This window comes from Chlorocebus sabaeus, chromosome X (assembly GCF_047675955.1).
Source record: "Chlorocebus sabaeus isolate Y175 chromosome X, mChlSab1.0.hap1, whole genome shotgun sequence".
Classification (NCBI taxonomy): Eukaryota; Metazoa; Chordata; class Mammalia; order Primates; family Cercopithecidae; genus Chlorocebus; species Chlorocebus sabaeus.
In genome coordinates, this window is record NC_132933.1 from 81,338,249 (window position 1) to 81,357,144 (window position 18,896).

The window sequence follows — 18,896 nt, forward strand, 5'->3', positions numbered from 1 at the left end:
AGTGAGCCGAGATCGTGCCACTGCACTCTAGCCTGGGCAACAGAGTGAGACTCTGTCTCAAAAAAAATAAAGAACACTTCATCTTCACTTAGATGACAACTCTGTAGTAAACACAGTGTGATGCATTTAATTTAGATTGTCTATAGTGATAGATGTCCACTCCAAAAACTTTTAAACTTTATAATAGAAACGTCTAAACACATACAAAAGTAGAGGAACATAACACCCAAGTCTCCATTATCCATTTTCAACAATTCATATATCATGTTTGATCTTATTTAATCTATACTCCAACTTACTCCCCCTCTTCGCAGATCATTTTGAAGCAAAACCCAGACATATTCCATTCGAAAATATTTCAGTATGTATCTCAGGGACAACACAAGAAGCTTTTTCCTCCCAACCTAACCACAATACCATTATCATACTTAACAAATAAACAAAAAAAGACAGCAATTCCTTCATATTAAATATCGGTTGGGCGCAGTGGCTCATGCCTGTAATCCTAGCACTTTGGGAGGCCGAGGCAGGCCGACTGCCTCAGCTCAGGAGTTTAAGACCTGGGCACCATGGCAAAACCCCGTCTCTACTAAAAATACAAAAAGTTAGCCAGGCGTGATGGCGCATGCCTATAGTCCCACCTACTCTGGAAGCTGAAGCAAGTGAATCCCTTTGAGCCCGGGAGGTGAAGGTTGCAGTGAGCCAAGATCACACCACTGCACTCCAGCCTGGGCGACAGAGTAAGACCCTGTCTCAAAAAAAATAATAATAATAATTCCATTCAGTGGTCCAATTTCTCATCGAGTCAGGATCCAAATAAGACCCATATAATTTGTCAATGTGCCTCTCTTTCTTTTAATCCTTTAAAAGTTTATTTATTTATTTATTTATTTTTGGAGGTGGAGTGTCACTCACTCTGTCGCCCAGGCTGGAGTGCAGTGGCACAATCTTGGCTCACTGCAACCTCCTCCTCCCAGGTTCAGGCAATTCTCCTGCCTCAGCCTCCTGAGTAGCTGGGATTATAGGCACCCAGCTTTTTTTTTTCTTTTGTATTTTTAGTAGAGATGGGGTTTCACCATCTTGGCCAGGCTGGTCTCAAACTCCTGATCTCAAGTGATCCACCTGCCTCAGCCTCTCAAAGTGCTGGGATTACAGGGGTGAGCTACCACACCCAGCCTAAAGTTTAATTTAAATCTCCATTTTTATTACTACAATTTGTTGAAGTAAGGTCAGCTTCCCAAAGTTTGAATTTTGCTGACTGCATCCCTATGGCGTCCTTTAACATGTTTCCTGTCCCATATATCTCCTATAAATTGGTAGGTAGAACCAGAAGCTTAATTAGGTTTGTGTTCTTTTCTCTTTTTGCAAGACTACTTCACCAGTGAAATTGTTTATCACAAGGTACTTAATATCTGATTATATCTCGTTTTTGTCACTGATAAATGATTTATTTATTTATTTATTTATTTTTGAGATGGAGTCTTGCTCTGTCACCCAGGTTGGAGGGCAATGGCGCAATCTTGGCTCACTGCAACCTCCGCCTCCCAGGTTCAAGCGATTCACCTGCCTCCGCCTCTCGGGTAGCTGGGATTACAGGCTCCTGTCACCATGCCCAGCTAATTTTTGTATTTTTAGTAGAGACTGGGTTTCACCATGTTGGCCAGTCTGGTCTCAAACTCCTGACCTCAGGTGATCCGCCCACCATGGCCTCCCAAAGTGCTGGGATTACAGGCATAGCCACCACGTCCGGCCTAAATGCTTTAACTATTAATGATGATACTCTATCATTCCTTCTTCACTTATTAGCTAGAATGCTTTTATAAAGAGAAGCTTCCCCCATCAACTATTAGGTTACTCTATGGTCCAGTTCATACAGGAGAGGAAAGACAAATGCTTTATACTTTTAATTTTTAAATTTAAAGTTGACATATAATTGTGTATATTTATGGCATACAATGTGATGGTTTGATCCATGTATACATTTTAGAAATATTCAACCAAGCTAATTAACATATCCATCACCTATTTTCTGTGGTTGAGGACATTAAAAACCTATTCTTTTTGCAATTTTGAAATATACATGATTAACAACTGTGGTCACCATGCAGTACTATAGATCACTAAAACTTACTCCTCCAGTCTAACTGAAACTTTGTGCACTTTGACCAATATCTCCCTTTTCCCCATCCCTCCTCCACCCCCCAAGCCTCACCACCTTTCTACTGTTTCTATGAAATCAACTTTTTCAGATTCCACAAATACGTGATATAATACAGTATCTAACTTTCTGTGCCTGGTTTATTTCACTTAGTATAAAGCACAGGTAACAAAAGCAAAAATACGCAATGAGATTGCATCAAACTAAAAAGCTTCTGCACAGTAAAGGAAACAATTACACAGCGTGAATAGGCAACCTCCGGGTTAGGAGATTTGCAAACTATACATCTGATAAAGGGATAAGGAACTCAACTCAGTAGCAAATACACCCATTAAACTACAGGCAAAGGATCTAAACAGACATTTCTCAAAAGAAGAGGTACAGGCCAGGCACAGTGGCTCATGTCTGTAATCCCATCACTTTGGGAGGTCAAGATGGGAGGTTTGAGCTCAGGAGTTTGAGGTTGCAATGAGCTATTATGACGCCACTGCACTCCAGCCTGGGCAACAGAGCAGGATCTCATCTCAAAAAAAAAAAAAAAAATGTCAAGTAAGATACATAAAAACTATGCTCAACATCACTATCATCAAGGAAATGCAAAATAAAACCATGAGTTAGCATCTCACACTTGTTAGTATAGCTATCATCAAAAGGATGAATAATAACAAGTATTAGTGAGGATGTAAAGAAAGGGAAGCCTTGTAACTGATGGGGGAAGTATAAACTGGTAAAGCCGTTTTGGGAACTAGTATAGAGGTTCCTCAAACACTTTATTCTTCTCTTTTTAACCAGTTTTCCAATTAATTGCTCCTTAATATATATATGTCTTCCAAAGGTAACCAATGAATGTTTCAGCATAATTATGAGCTCATAGATTTAAACATATTTGGTAAGCTGTAGTATATTTCAGTTATTATTCTTATTGATGCTCAAGTCTCCATCTTTATCTTTAGCCAGTGGGAGCCTCCTCAAGTTGCTTCCTGAGTCCTTTTGACACAAAGTAGTATGTCAAAGCTTCCTTGCTTTTTGGTATGACCAGACATTCCAAAACATTTTTTAAATTTCCTGCCCCAGACTTGGAATCTGCCTTTTCACCAAGAAGCCCTGCTTCTTTAAAGCCCATTTATAAAAATCATTTTTAATTACTAAAGTACATTTTTTTTGAGACAGGGTCTCACTCCGTTGCCCAAGCTGGAGTGCAGTGGCATGATCACAGCTCACTGCAGACTCAAACTCCCAAGCTCAGGTGATCCTCCCATCTCAGCCTCCCCAGTAGCTGTGACTACAGGCGTGCGCCACCATGCATGGCTACTTTTTGTATTTTCTGTAGAGATAGGGTCTTACTATGTTGCCCAGGCTGGTCTCAAACTACTAGGCTCAAGTAGTCCTCCTACCTCAGCCTCCCAAAGTGCTGGTTACAGGTGTGAGCCACTGTACACAGCCTAAAGTACATTTTCAACACAAAACTGGAAACTGTCATACCATGTACTATCCAGGAAACACCGCAATAAAGATGTTCCTCAACTTAGAATGGGGTTATGTCCCAATACACCCATCATAAGTTGAAAATACCTTAAGTCGAAATGCATTTAAAACACTTACTGAACATCCTAGCTTAGCCTAATTTTTTTTTTTTTTTTTTTTTTTTTGAGACAGGGTCTCACTTTGTCACCCAGGCTGGAGTGCAGTGGTGCAATCTTGGCTCACTGCAACCTCCAGCTCCCAGGCCCAAGCAATCCTCCCACCTCAGCCCTGCAAATGGCTGGGACTACAGGAGCACACCACCACAACCAGCTAAAATTTTTGTAGAGACAGGGTCTCGTTATGTTGTCCAGGCTGGTCTTCAACTCCTAAGCTCAAGCAATCTGCCCTCGGCTTCCCAAAGCACTGGGATCACACAGGTGTGAGCTACCGCACCTGGCCCACCTAGCCTCATTTTAAACATGCTCAGAACACATTAGTCTACAGTTGGGTAAAATTATCTAATACGAAGCCCTTTTTTAAAACTTTAATATGAGTTTTATTTTAATTCCAACATTTATTTTAGGTTCGGGGTACACATGCAGGTTTGTTACATGGGTAAATTGTGTCACAGCAATTTGGTATACAAATGATTTTGTCCATCAGGTAGTGAACATAGTACCCGGTGAGTAGTTTTTGTACCCTCACACTCCTCCCACCCTCCATCCTCAAGTAAGCCCCGCTGTCTATTTTTCCCCTTTCTGTCCATGTGTACCCAATGCTTAGCTCCAACTTGTGAGTACGTGCAGTATTTGGTTTTCTGTTCCTGCGTTAATTCACTTAGGATAATAACCTCCAGCTGCGTCCATGCTGCTGCAAAGGACATGATTTCATTTGTGATGGCTACATGGTATTCCATGGCATATATGTACCACATTTTCTTTAGCCCACCACTGATGGGCATCTAGGCTGATTCCATGTCTTTGCTATTGTGAAGTGATGAACATACGCATGCATGTGTCTTTATGGTACCTTTTTATTTTTCAATCTTAGAGACAGGGTCTCACTCTGTCACTCAGGCTAAGTACAGTGGCATGGTCATAGCTCACTACAGCCTCAAACTCCTGGGCTCAAGTGATCCTCCTGCCTCAGCCTCCTTCCTATTTTATAATAGTGTGTTGGGCATCTCATGTAATTTACTGAATCTTGTACTGAAAGGGAAAACCAGAATGGCTACATGGGTACTCAAAGTACAATTTCTATTGAATCTGTATCTCTTTTGCACCACTGTCAAGTTGAAAAAATATTTAAGTCAAGTCATTGTTCTCTGTAAGTCACATACTGCCTATACTGCCAGAGAAACAAAGATATAATGTGACTGGTTAACACCTATTATTTAGTTCTAGTAAAAACACTACACACGTAAGCACTTCAAAAATACTAATTATTAATTTAATGACTAACCTTTTCAAAGTGATGAATTGCAAGCCAAATTTCCCCTTGTGCATTGAAAACACAGCCAAGATTACTCCAAGCTACTGCAAAGTTCGGTTGCGTCTCAATTGCTTTCAAATAACATGCCTTAGGAGGGGTTAATGAAAGAAGATGGGAGGGAAAGGAGGTAAAGGGAAAGGGGAAAATTTGTAAAGGGAAAAAAAAAAGATTGGGGGGAGGGGGGAAGAAGGTGATATCATTATTCCTTCTCTGACCAGCCAAAAGTGACCCTGCAGCATAGGCTCGCTTGCGCCAAAACTAATGCGCTGCCACAGCTGGCTGCTCCTGCGCCTGCGCCACCAGAACCCAAGTGCAAACCACCATGTTCAGTTCTGCCAACCAAAGACCAACCCTTACACTGGGACTTAACTGGGAAGTCAGGTGCTATAAGGCTCTATGCTGGAGTTCTCTTACCCAAACAACTACTGGCCCTTGTCATGTTTTCAAGTGCTATCTAGAGGGCGCAACTTGAGGCCGAGTTTTCCTATCCCCACTGTTTCCCAAAGTGTGTTCTATGAGGTGTTAAGAGGTATGGCTGAAAAAAAAAGGAGTTCATGATCAAATAAATTAGGAAAACGGGTTTCTTTACTGGACTTCCCTAAGCCTTTAATAGTATAACAGGGTTCCCTGAACTTAGTTGACCATGGAACTCTTCTTTCATTGGGCATTTTATTAGAATACTATGAAACACATTTTGGGAAATGCTGCTCTTCAACAACGTTCCTCACTAATATCAAAACTATGCTACTGAAGAGAAAAATGTCTTTCTGCCAAGTTGGATACCATAAAGCCAGGCTTTAAGTTACATTCTCACAATGCCCCTGTCTCCCAAGGAGGACTGAAGCTGAAACCTCACATGACAGGATTGCACCTAGGTTGAGGTCCCTGTAATGCGAGCGCACAACATCGCTTGCGCAACCTAACAGCATCGCACTGCGCAATCGCTGCGAACTGCTGCGCTACAGAGAACACCCCCAGACGCAGCAAACGGCCAACCAGATCCATTAATCTACTAGACAGGCCCATAGAGAATATTCGTTTAATGAGATTAGTTGGACTTGAGGTACGTTAAAACCCAATTTTATCCAAAAAGGCTACAGAATAGGACTGAGGGAGCCAGTCAATCAGATTACTCATCTAGTCAACCGTTCACAGGGGTTCATTCGCACGCAATGCGCATTAACGCTGCGCAGCCTGTGCGCTACTGCAGGGTCACAGCGCATCATCAGAAGAGCAGAATGCTGCAATCCAAACAAAGAAGAAAAAAGGAAAAAAAATGAACAACAAGAAGAGTTAGAAGCTTTTACTAAGTAAATTATCTCTAATAATTTTTAACATCAATTAACTTTTACTTATCTTTGACAGAATTGTGGCTATAGTATAAAACATTCTCTTACATAACTTGCTTGTAAATAAAATTATTTTAAGCTGTTTCTGAAGCCACAAGACAGAAGATTCAGGCATGGAGGCAAATTGTTTTGCTGTGGCAGTTACAAACCCGTTACCATATTTCTCATCATGTGACTTTTCGGTGCGTTCCTTGCTGGAAGAGGAGGAGGAGGTTGTGTGTCTGCCCTAGATCCAGGCCTCGAGCTCCCTTCAGCGAGGCACCTTACGCATGGAATAGGAGGTTTCACCCACCTGAAACCTTCTAAATACAATATCAATGGTGAAAAACCAAAAACAAGAGAGAAAATAAAAACAAGATCATTAGTAAAAGTTCAACAAAGCAATTGAAATTCTTTGGATGTCTATTACATATGGGAATGAGGACAGTCTCAAGTCTGTAACATGGGAAACATGCAGAAGGGAGAGGGTTAATCAGGGCTATTGCATACAGCAGGGATTTTTGCTGGAAGAAAGGCTCTTCATTTTCTACAAAGACAACTTAATTTTGCTTCCATCTACTAGGAATATGCTGGCTTGAATTTTCAAATGCACTGATTACAAAAGAAATACATTGCATTTCACTCAAGAGTATTTTCTTGTTTACTAAGTTCTCACAAAAAAACAGAATAACATTTTTCAAACTAGGTGTCTCCAGAGCTCTGAAATAAAGAAGTCAGCAACCTAAGGCAGGCGCAATGTCTCAGCCTAAACCGATCTCTAAAGCTGCAGTGAAGTGCAATTCATGTTAGCTGTCCGCTTGGTGGGGTGACAATTAATAGGAGCTTATCAAATATTTGTTCTATAAATTACCAATTAGATTTATCGGCTAAGATTGAAATCAATTACAATTCATTAGCTGGCAACCTACATAAGGTTAATCCAAAATGTCAGCAGAATTTATGAGCTGTGCACTTAAAACTGTGCCTTTTAACATCAGATGGTGCTGAAAAGCCTTCTCCCTCCCTGGATGAAGCAGTCAAACAGACAGCTACGCTGCGCATACACTCCACGCATTAGCATGCGCGTGGGGCTCAGAGCAACAGGTGGGAGTTTCAGAAGCATTCTGGTTTCTCCCCACTCCTCACCCCTGCAGCGCGGTTGCGTAAGGTGGCTTGTAACAAGACAACTGCATTATAAATTTAATTTTAAATTATACCAAAAGCTTTAATTAACCCAACCTGGTGTTCAAATTCATTATTTGGAAACACAGAATGCTAAAAGCCACCTTTCCACTTTGGCAAGTTTTCTTTCGATCAGTCCATTTCCCAAACAAACCAGCTTTGTCCTTCTGACCTTTTTTTAAGGGGTTGGGGTGGGGAGGAATAAAAGAAGGAAATGAGGAAGAAAAGAAGGTAGACAACTAGGATTGGAAAAGAGGAAAAAGGAACTTGGGAAGGGAGCGGGGACAAGAAGGGACAGGATGTTCCAATTATTAATTTGCAATCATTTTAACAGCCTTTCTTCCACTGTAAAGGGTGAGGAAGATGAAGGGAGGAAGGTTAAATAAGAATTTTAAATGCCAGTATTACAGGGTAACATTTGGATGAAATTCTTCTCCACTTACAAGCCACAAAGGACTTAGAAGAGCAGCATTTTCAATGGCACCTGCATCATATAGGAGTCTTGAGCCAAATCACAGGCGCTCTGCTTGTCACCAGCAGGCAAGCCTCAGATTTGAAGGAATGTTATTTATTCCCACATAAGATCATGACGGAGCCCAGTGTTATAAAGATGATCTAGCTCAGCAGAAAGGCTCCAAAATGTTCAGGTTCTTGCTTTACCCCCAGATTTAGAACAGATATGCCAAAGCCTGGCCTTGCTCTATTCTGAGGCGATTCATGCCGTCAGTTTTCCTCAGTTTCAAAGGACTGTTTTGTGAAGATAGCTCAATGAAGAGTTGAAGACTTGGCAAAAAGTACAAGTTTTCATAACACTGATGTTTAAATGTGTTCTATCAAACACCTACCTTGGCTTCTTCCAAGCGACCCAGGGCTTTGAGCAGGTTCCCCAGGTCACTGCGAACACAGTACAAATCCTAGAAACCCAGAGATACTGTCATTAATTATACTCTGCTTTGTCAATTAAAAATATCTTGAAATCACTTTTAAGCATCTAGCTCCCTGCCATTTTATTCTATCAACTAAAGATACTGCCTGACAAACTTCAGTGCAGGACCACAACCCCTCATCCACAATTCCAAATCCCAAAAAGTTCCAAAAACTCGTTTGAGGGTTAAACCTGACTTGAGGTGACATGAAACTATTTATAGAATTTAGTTATCTCACTTAGTATGAATACTCCTATCTTTTGCTGCAGAAATATAAATGTGTTTTACTAAAAGGTGCTGCTCCAGACCTTTCTGGGTGTTTTATATATGGTATTATCTTTCTAACATCCTAAAAATTCTGAATGTTGAAATGCATTTGGCCCCATTAGCTTCACGTAAAAGACTATGGGACCTTACTAGAACTTCTTTCTCTCCTCCCCAAATGTCAGTCACGTTAAAATATATATATATATCAGGCTGGGCGCAGTAGCTCATGCCTGTAATCCCAGCACTTTGGGAGGGCGAGGTGGGAGAATCACCTGAGGTCAGGAGTTCGAGACCAACCTGGCCAACATAGTGAAACCCCATCTCTACTAAAAATATAAAATTAGCCGGGTATGGCAGCGTGTGCCTGTAATCCCAGCTATTTGGGAGGCTTAAGCAGGAGAATCGGTTGAACCCAGGAGGCAGAGACTGCAGTTAGCTGAGATCGCGCCACTGCACTCCAGCCTGGGCGACAGAGACTCCTGTCTCAAAAAAAAAAAAAAAGAAAAGGAATATGTATATACACACACATCTCAAATATTTGTCCAACTATGTTATTCAAGGTTATGATGAATCACTCCTGTGTCAAGGACCAAAAATTTTCCAGAGTGGAAAAAAACATATTTAGCAAATGACTACCTATAAGCAAACCTCCCCTTAGGCTGTCAGGCATATTTAGAAACCCTGACTTCATTTCACTATCGGGCAGAAGAATTATCCAACCAAAGCCTCAATCCTGGCACCTGCCACTAGATTACTCATTAGTATTAAGTGCCATTAGAGTTGAGTGGGTGAATAATGAAAAGCAGTTGACTCTGCTTTTTATTAGCAGCTCAATTGTGCTGCTAGTCATCTGACTCACCAGTCTGTTCATCTGGATGAGACACTCATCATGACAGTGAGCTTAAATTTTTATTTGCCCTATTTTGCCATTGTCAGTCACATCTACCAGTCGACAGGCAGAAACAATGACAATAGGAAGTATGCTTATTATTCCAAACTGTTCCATGGGTGAAAGAGACTTAAGTCCTAGAAAGTGAAATTCTGTCAACTGTGCCGAAAAATCATCATATATATTATTTGCTCTGGAACTATATTATGGTTTCCAAAATCAGTTCATTAATTCTACTGATAAACAGCTTTTGTGGTTGTATAGTATCATCCATCAGGTGAACCAAAAAGTCTGCCAACAAAGTACAGGCTGCCACACAACAATCTTACAGTCAGCCATACCGGGTCAGTTCCATGATCTTCCTGACTCAGTACTGTCCCTCAAGCAATGACTGATGTTCTAGAGTTAGGTTGTCTCCCATCACTTCGAGCACAAAAGGCTAATACTAATCCTCAAAACATCAAAGGTACCATTAATCTTATTTGACTTCTCCTCTAATTAGTCTGAGCACTTTTTAACACTATACTCTCAGAAGTAATGAATTATATAATCTTGCTATCTACTTTGTATGGTTATGTTTTTTCTAAACTTAAAGGGTTACCCCTGTTTTGGCAGACCATGACTGTATAATCCAATCCATTCATACAAGCTCCTTCTACTACTTGATAATTGTGGTTATATATGTTTGGACTTTTACCAATTCCTATGCCTCTTCTAAGCCATAATAATCAGAAGTCTTGCAATAATTCTCCAACAATGACTGTAATGGCCATACATAGTAGCCAACCAATGCATAATTTTATTACCCTCTAGTTTCTATGAACTCTTGGATGGATGCCACTTAAGTCCTGACAGTGTATCTGTCTATCTATATTTTGTTGTTATCATATAGATCCATTACAGTATACTAAATCAGGTTAACACAATGCTCATAGTTAAAAATAGATTATCTTCAAGATTACTATAAGATAATCAATAAGACAGTTTTAGAAAAAGCTAAAACGTCATATTAATTGTAACGGTGAAATCCAATTCTCCTGTCTGGGGATCCAAATCTATGTGCATGAACAGCTAATTTCTAGAAAACGCAAGGGCACCACCATTCTCCCAAAAGTTCAAAACCTAAGATGTCACTTCTGCTTCATCTATCAAATCAAAACGTTTTTGACAGTTATATTTCTCAAAACTAGCCCATTCTATCCATCCCAGGTTAATACGTTTCATGCAAACTGTTATTCAATTCAATAACATGCCTGGAACTGTAGGGAAAAGATATAGAATCCTTATCATCAAGAGGCACTTAAAATCTATGTGAAAAGACAAGGCACACACTAAATGCCCACTCAGTAGTAAAGAATTTTAAGAGAACTAGATGATGAGCTCATAAGAGAAGTTTAAGCTGGGCCTTGAAGGATGAGAAGGGTTTTAATAGACAAAGGAGGAGGGCACTGTAAACAAGGGAAAATCGTGAGAATAAAAGGAGATGGAAATGAGTAAGATTTTCCTGTAGAACTATTCCTCCTAAGATTGCATCAGTTTCCTGCGTTTCCCCCTAGAGCCTCCCACCCCCACCAGCCACAACATCTAGACACATACATACATATGAAGTAAAATCAGGTCGATAAAAACCTACAGTAATTCTCAATTGCCTCTCAAATTAAATTCAAACTCCTCAGCCTCTCTATTCTTTCTAAATCTTCCAATTGACTCTCCTCTACTACATTCACTTCTTGTTACTACTTGACTACCACTTCAGCCAAGGAAGTCTACTTGCTATTTACCTTCCTACAGAATGCTTAGGTTATAAGCACCCACTCGAGGAAATCTTCTGATTAATACTCTCCAACAATTATCATCCGAGGAGCTTACACCATTTTTTCCTTTATGGGTTAGGTCCTGTCTTATATTATAACCCGCAACTTCAACCACAACACATCTCCCCAATTCCTAACAAAGCATTGCATACACAATAAGCACTCACGTATTTAAATACGACATTTGCACAGCAACCTTAACAAAAAGCAGAACAAAAAGAATCGAAATGTATGGTTTTCTATAGTGCAGCTGTATAAGTGAGGCTCAGCAGTAATAAATAACACGACAGGAACACACATGATGGCCAGGATGCCAGCAGCTCTCCGTTCTGTGCATCCACAATCAAAGCACAAGCAACAATTCAACAACCTATAGATTCAGAAACAGACCTGTTTAAAACAACTCAGGGTTATAGCCGTTACACAAAGGACAATTTTATACACAATTTGTAAAAGGAATTGCCAGGTATAGGCAACTCTAGTTGAGTCATCATGTAAAAGAACATGTGCTGCCACTGCAAGATGCTATCTGCAATAAGACCTTCAAATACAACAGACTGGCCGGGCACAGTGGATCACGCCTGTAATCCCAACACTTTGGGAGGCTGAAGCTGGCAGATCACCTGAGGTCAGGAGTTCAAGACAGGCCTGGCCACCATGGTGAAACCCTGTCTCTACTAAAAATACAAAAAATTAGCCAGGCGTGGTGGTGGGCCCCTGTGATCCCAGCTACTTCGGAGGCTGAGGCAGAAGAATCGTTTGAACCCAGGAGGCAGAGGTTGCAGTGAGCCGAGATCGCACCACTGCACTCCAGCCTGGGTGACAAGGGCAAAACTCCGTCTCCAAAAAAAAAAAAAAAAAGGGCAGACTAAAATCTTACCAAAATTATGAAAACACCCAACATTATAGAACATAATTCAGAATGAAAAAAATGATAGCTGTGTCAAAGATAATTTCTCTAATCAAGTCACAGAGAACAACTTCTAAATTGATGTATCTATTAACTTAAAAAGATAAACACTGTTGAAAACAGTTACCAAGGTTACCAAAGATACTACCTTAACATTCCACTCTTTCACTGCTGCAAAACTAAAATAACCTGAGTTTCTTTAACCATTTTTCATAGAATGCCAACTACATCTATGATTCAGACCCACAATGTACTAATGATGCATTTAAGCACTGTCAACAAGAACATAAGGAACAGACGCAAGATTCTACCACTACTGAATTGACAACAGGCATTTGACAGTAAGTTTAAATCTAGTTAAAACTTTAGATACCCTGAAATAAATTAAAATATGATCACTATGGCACATTTAGTTGAAATCAAGAGAATTTGCACAATCCCATTTTCATTCTTATTGGTAAAAACAGTAATAAATAAGTAAAGCAGCACCTTCCACTAGAAGAAACATAGAACCAGATGAGAACACATGGCCATTCAATGCATTCAAGAGGTAATCCCATGATTTATTTTAGTACTATCTCACTTCCTTGGTAGCGTACAACAATAAGCTTCAACAGCAGGTTAGATATTAAATAGCATGGTTCCATCTCTCACTTTAGTTTTCCTTCTCAACATACTCCTACTGCTTGGTACACTATCAGTAGCAATGACTGCTCTGCTACACACATAGGCAACTGGAAGTCCGAGCCAAGGGCATCAGAGTTAAAGATGGCAAGAATCACAGCTGTGTAAGAGAGTACACTATCAACAAGAGTAGAATCAACCTGATTAATAAGGGGAAAGAACTTACTGTGACAACTGGGTACAGAGGTGAGCCCTGATCCCTGGGAAAAATGGGGTCCAAGGCCCAGTGGCAGCACATACTGGTCTCCCTAAAACTTTATGTGGGTAACTAGCTAGATTAGTATTGCAATAAAACTTACAAAAAGTCACTCAAATGTACATATATATATACTGAGTGTCTCTGAAAAGACAGACAAGAAATTAGTTTCATTTGCCACCTCCAAGAGTGCTAACTGGAGGTATTCACTGTATCCATTCAAAAACCAATAAATTTAGAAGCTGGGTGTGGTGGCACACACCTGTACTCCCAGCTACTCTGGAGGTGGAGGCAGAAGGATTGCTTGAGCCCAGGAGTATGAGTACAGCCTGGGCAAGACTCCATCTCTTTAAAAAATTTTTTTAAAGCAATGGATTTTTTTAAAAGGACATGTTTAAACTCTCAAAATTAACTACAAAAATTGTTAATAGATGTCATCATGAAAAGTGACTTCAGATCTTTGAGCAAACTACTAAATTTAGTTTTAGTTTCCTAACCAATAAAATGGAGATTAAGGGACAGCAGGATATGATCAATGGTTTTTTGATTGTGCTAAGGGCTGCTTTGATGGGTGGGTGCCCTCTGGGCACATTATCCCACTTTTATTTCTTTTCACTTCAACATTTGCTTTGAGGATATTCAGACTCAGGTTTTAATATCTATTAATACTTCATTACTAGCTTTGTGATCCCAAGAAAGCCACATAACCCTGAGTCCATGGTTTGTTTTTTAATTGATAAAAATCAGAAATAATATCATCTATTTTGAAGAATTACTGTGAGGATTAACTAAGACCAATGATTTGAACCTGTCAGTAGAGTGACCACACAGACTTTCAGTAAATGGCAGCTAAAATAAACTTAGCCATTTCCAGGTAGGTTACAAAACTGAATGTTGACAATGTAACTTGGGAACTTTTTCTAGATTTCTGTAACCCCACTATCACCTACCTCTTAAGTTTACACCTACTTTCTCTAACTACATCATAAGTTCTGAGGGAAAGTCTTATGTTTTTGTATCTTTCAGAGATCCTAAACACAGTATGAATTTAAGGTCTGCCAGTTGAGCCTCACTTGTTCCCAGAATACATCTGCAACTTAGACAAAAAAAAATTTTTTAACTAATCAAAAGCCCAGTGTAAGTAGTATCATCTAAATTCTATCACTTCTAATTACATTGAAAGAAAAGAGAATAGGATATTGAGGAAGAAATTTTGTAGCCTAGTTTTCACATCATTCCATATAGTGGCATCTTGTTTTAAACTATTTTATATTACAAATTTTACAGATTAAGACCCATTATCCACAATTCCTTGAAAATCAATTAACTTGCAAACACTTAGCAGAATTTATCCAAAGTTAATCACAGCAGAAAAAAAGTCATGTGCCCTGTACTTTATAGGTGTTATTTTAAAATTGATGTAGTTTCTTGCAATAAGAATTTTTATGCTTTTTAATATAACTTGCTAAATAAAACAAATATTTTAACATAACGCAGACCAGCTAAAAGCAATTTCACCATTTTAAGTACATAAGCATTTCTAAACTTTTGACTTTATTCCATGTGAAAACCAACTTTAGTGTCTGAAATATCACACTATGTTTCTTTCTGGGTTTCTAGGAAGGGAAAATAACCACTAAAATTTTACTCACAGGATTGTACTGAAGAGCAGAGACGTAAGCTTGTACTGCCCCTTCCATGTCACCCGCTGCTACCAAGGCGGCTGCCAGGTTAATATAACCATCGATGAAATCAGGTTTGAGACGCAATGCATGTCGATAATGCTCAATTGCCTCCTGCAACTGCCCTCTTTCCTTGTACACATTCCCCAAATTCGAATAAGCTTCTGCCAGAAGGGGGTTCTGTTTAATTGCCAGAGTGCTAAAGTGAGCAGATCTGGAAAAGGTGAGAAGTGTTAATGCATGGGTATTCACATTACAGAAAAGAAGGTATGGCCCATATGCAACTCAAACAGTTTGAGAGCTGCGCTATTGCTCATTATAAATATCTTATCTTTTAACTAGTGCATAGCCAGAAAAATTTGGAAAATCAAAGATTTTCAAAAGTGGAGGTATTCTAGATTTCAAAATGAAAAGCTTTTTCTTACTAAACAAAATGACTGGCTGGGTGCAGTGGCTCACGCCTGTAATCCAGCACTTTGGGAGGATCACCTGAGGTCAGGAGTTCGAGACCAGCCTGGCCAACATGGTGAAACCCTGTCTCTACTAAAAATACAAAAACTTAGCCAGGCATGATGGCGGGCGCCTGTAATCTCAGTTACTCGGGAGGCTGAGGCAGGAGAATCGCTTGAGCCTGGGAGGCAGAGGTTGCAGTGAGTTGAGATTGCTCCACTGTACTCCGGCCTGGGTGACAAGAGTGAAACTCCATCTCAAAAAAAAAAAACAATTTTTTTTTTTAAATTCTAACTAGGGTCTTGTTACAAAACTACCACATTGGCTGGGCGTGGTGGCTCACGTCTGTAATTCCAGCACTTTGGGAGGCCAATGCTAGCAGATCACCTGAGGTCGGGAGTTCAAGACCAGCCTGACCAACATGGAGAAACCCCGTCTCTACTAAAAATACAAAAATGAGTTGGGCGTGGTGTTGCATGCCCGTAATCCTAGCTACTCGGGAGGCTGAGACAGGAGAATCTCTTGAACCTGGGAGGCAGAGGTTGCGGTGAGCCGAGATGGCGCCACTACACTCCGGCCTCGGCAACAAGAGCGAAACTCCATCACAAAAAAAAAAAAAAAAAAAAAAACACACACACACACACATTGGAAATCACGATCATTAAGATGAAAAATGAAAAGCTATGTGCACGAGTCTCGTTTTCCATTTGTTAAGATTTAATGATGCACATCTTTAAGTGTCTAAATATGCCAGAATGACAATTATTAAAAGGACAAGAACACAAATTTTTCCCTTTTGATTAATTCAACTGATTAACTAAAAGCAACACACCATAACAACTTAATGAAACTTCAGGTATGCATTCCCTGCCACAGCATACATAACCACCATTTCTGAGCATTTCAGTCCCTCAAACTGACAGGTCTCATGAAAGGGAGACTGGATGCTCAGATATACATTGATAATAATTTATTACCTGAACAGAGTCTAGAAAGCAGCAGACCCAGGTAGAAAAATCTAGAAAAGGTCCCTAGTCATACTGATAATATAACCACCACCACAAAAGGAAGGAGAAATACTGGCAGCTGGGCATGTCACAAGTGGGCAAGAGAGAGCAGATGTGCGTTGGCGGCTCAGTTGAAACCCGGTACTGGAAAAATTTCAAGTTCAAATATTTAAGTGTCATTTTTCAAGCTCAGCACCCAGAGGCAGCAATCACGAGCAGGTACCCCCACATCTCCTACCTGTCCAGCCTTCGACACTGGAAGTGTATAGATGAAAGTAATAAAAGCACACCAGTATTGTCTGGCTCTTGTCTCCAGAGCTGCATGCAGTGTCTTTCAGCTGCCTCAAAATCTCCTGCCTGATATTCTCGATGTGCCAACTCAGCTAACCCTTGGAAGGAAAGCATACGTTTCGTTGGTTCTGGAGAATCATCAAAACATTTGAGGGAAGGAGGGGGGAAAACAAAAAGTTAGAAATGTAAACAAAAAAATGTAAAAATATGGTATATTTAACTTAAAAATGGAAATGCTTGAAACTATGTAAAGCACTAGAGTGTTCTGCACGTTATTTATATCTCCAAGTTAACATCAAGTGCAGAATTGACATTTTTAGAATTCACTCATTAATACTTTCCCAAACTAGAAAGGAATATTGACTTCCATATGAGATTACATTTTATGACCAAAAATACTTTGCACTTTTAAATTATAAATCATAGGTAGCATCTAAGGATTCACCGAACATCATTCCTTATATCTTAGTTTACATACAGAAACAAAATATTACACGTGTGATTTGCAAGGTCACAAAGACTAATACCAGAATAACATATTGGAAAACTTAGTATTTTGTACCATATTTCAGGTTGGATTTGTGGAAGTGGAGTACTGGTAACAATCTACCAGTCTTAACCTCAGTGAGGACACCAGATGGGTTAACTCTAAATTCTATCAATGTGTTTGTATATTTCACAATTTAATTCTTTAAAAGGACAAGTAGAAACGAGCCTAAGGGAAAAACCAAAAAGTCAAAGTGCTATTTTTAAAACAGCTGGTAAACAAGATGTTTGTCATTTGTCAACAGCCAAAATAGTTAAAGGGGTCATCAAACATTTTAAATAAAGACCCAAGATTTTACTGCTCCTCTACCATCCCAAACTCACAAGGAGACTAAATTGGCTAAATCCCACCCACGTTGGTTTAGCACTAACATTTTCCAAAGAGCTCTGGTATTGACTAAAGGATTAAGACAGTGCAAACAAGCCTATATAAACCAGGCAGTTATCTGCAACTGCAATGGTCAAAATGTTGGGGAGGAGGGGGGATGGACGCTAAAATATAAGATATTTGATAAAGCGCAACATAACGAATAAATAAAAGCACTTTGCTGCAACTGACTTAATCCAGATACATCAAGATCTTTAAAGGATATAGCTAAAGCCCAAAGAGGGGAAAAAAACTGCTTGTCACAACTGTAAATACTTAAACTGGGAATTCGACCGTAGCACTTCACTAGCTGGTTGAAATGGGAAACCATGGACAAATTTTTTAATTCTACCAAGGTTAAGGTGACGAGTTCAAACTTGAGCCCAGCTCCCCAATCATTAGAGCTGATGAGTGTTCTGGATACTGAGGAAAGCAAAGTAAATTTCCTGACAGAATGCACAGCTGACCACCAACACAAAGAGCACTGAGACTGGCATCCACATCTGGGAGAGGTTATCTCTCTAATAGAAACTAAAATTACATTTTAGCTAAGTTTCTAGAACTTCCTAGCTCCTTGTTTTCACACATTACTTTGTCACTTTTCAATGCCGCTTATCTATTTTAACACTTGAAACGACAGCTTCCTCAAATAAAATAACACATTAAAAAGGGCAAGCTAGTACAGAATCTCAAACCTTTGAAAATCACGGTGGAGAAGTGGGGAGAGGGACACGGACTAATTATTAATCCCACTCCCTACAATTACGGATAAGATGCTATGGACGATTCACCTACTACTTACAGCACAACTTCCAGAAACAGGAACTAAAACCCTCCACACATCTCAACTGAGAAACAACCAAAAAATAACCTCGCGGGAAACCTCAGAAGCGCAGCCCAATTCCCCACCCCCTTCCGCCCAAATCGACTCAATATGGAAAGGCAGCTGAAGGACACTCCTATAATTTGGTTGTTTTCGTATTTTTAGTACCAAATGCTCGCGACTGAATTGTCTAAAAGGGCAACCGCCTTGTACTTGTGCAGCTACACTCCAGTTGCTTTACAAACTCTTCAAGCAGGGATGGAAACTTAAAAAAATATTACACCCTGTGAATAAAGAGATGCTGGGCTAAAGAATGGGGATGGCAGACCCAGAGGCGGCGGCGGAGGAATACATCGAGAAAGTAACACAAAGCGAGAATTGGGCGGGCAGGGTGGTCAACGCCAAAGCAGCAGCGTCGGGG

At 40.0% G+C, this 18,896-nt stretch overlaps 1 protein-coding gene across 2 annotated transcripts in view; it reads right to left on the reverse strand.

The window, feature by feature from the left end:
* Nucleotides 1-18,896, reverse strand: part of OGT (O-linked N-acetylglucosamine (GlcNAc) transferase) — a 42,312-nt gene that overhangs the window by 22,402 nt on the left and 1,014 nt on the right. The window contains exons 2-5 of one of the 2 annotated variants that reach the window (XM_007992035.3): nucleotides 16,687-16,867; nucleotides 14,962-15,205; nucleotides 8,469-8,537; nucleotides 5,084-5,200 (exon numbers count right to left, since the gene is read on the reverse strand). In XM_007992035.3, the coding sequence (XP_007990226.1) occupies nucleotides 5,084-5,200; nucleotides 8,469-8,537; nucleotides 14,962-15,205; nucleotides 16,687-16,867 (611 nt within the window). The remainder of the gene's footprint in view (nucleotides 1-5,083; nucleotides 5,201-8,468; nucleotides 8,538-14,961; nucleotides 15,206-16,686; nucleotides 16,868-18,896) is intronic. The other variant, XM_007992036.3, reaches the window with a different exon arrangement.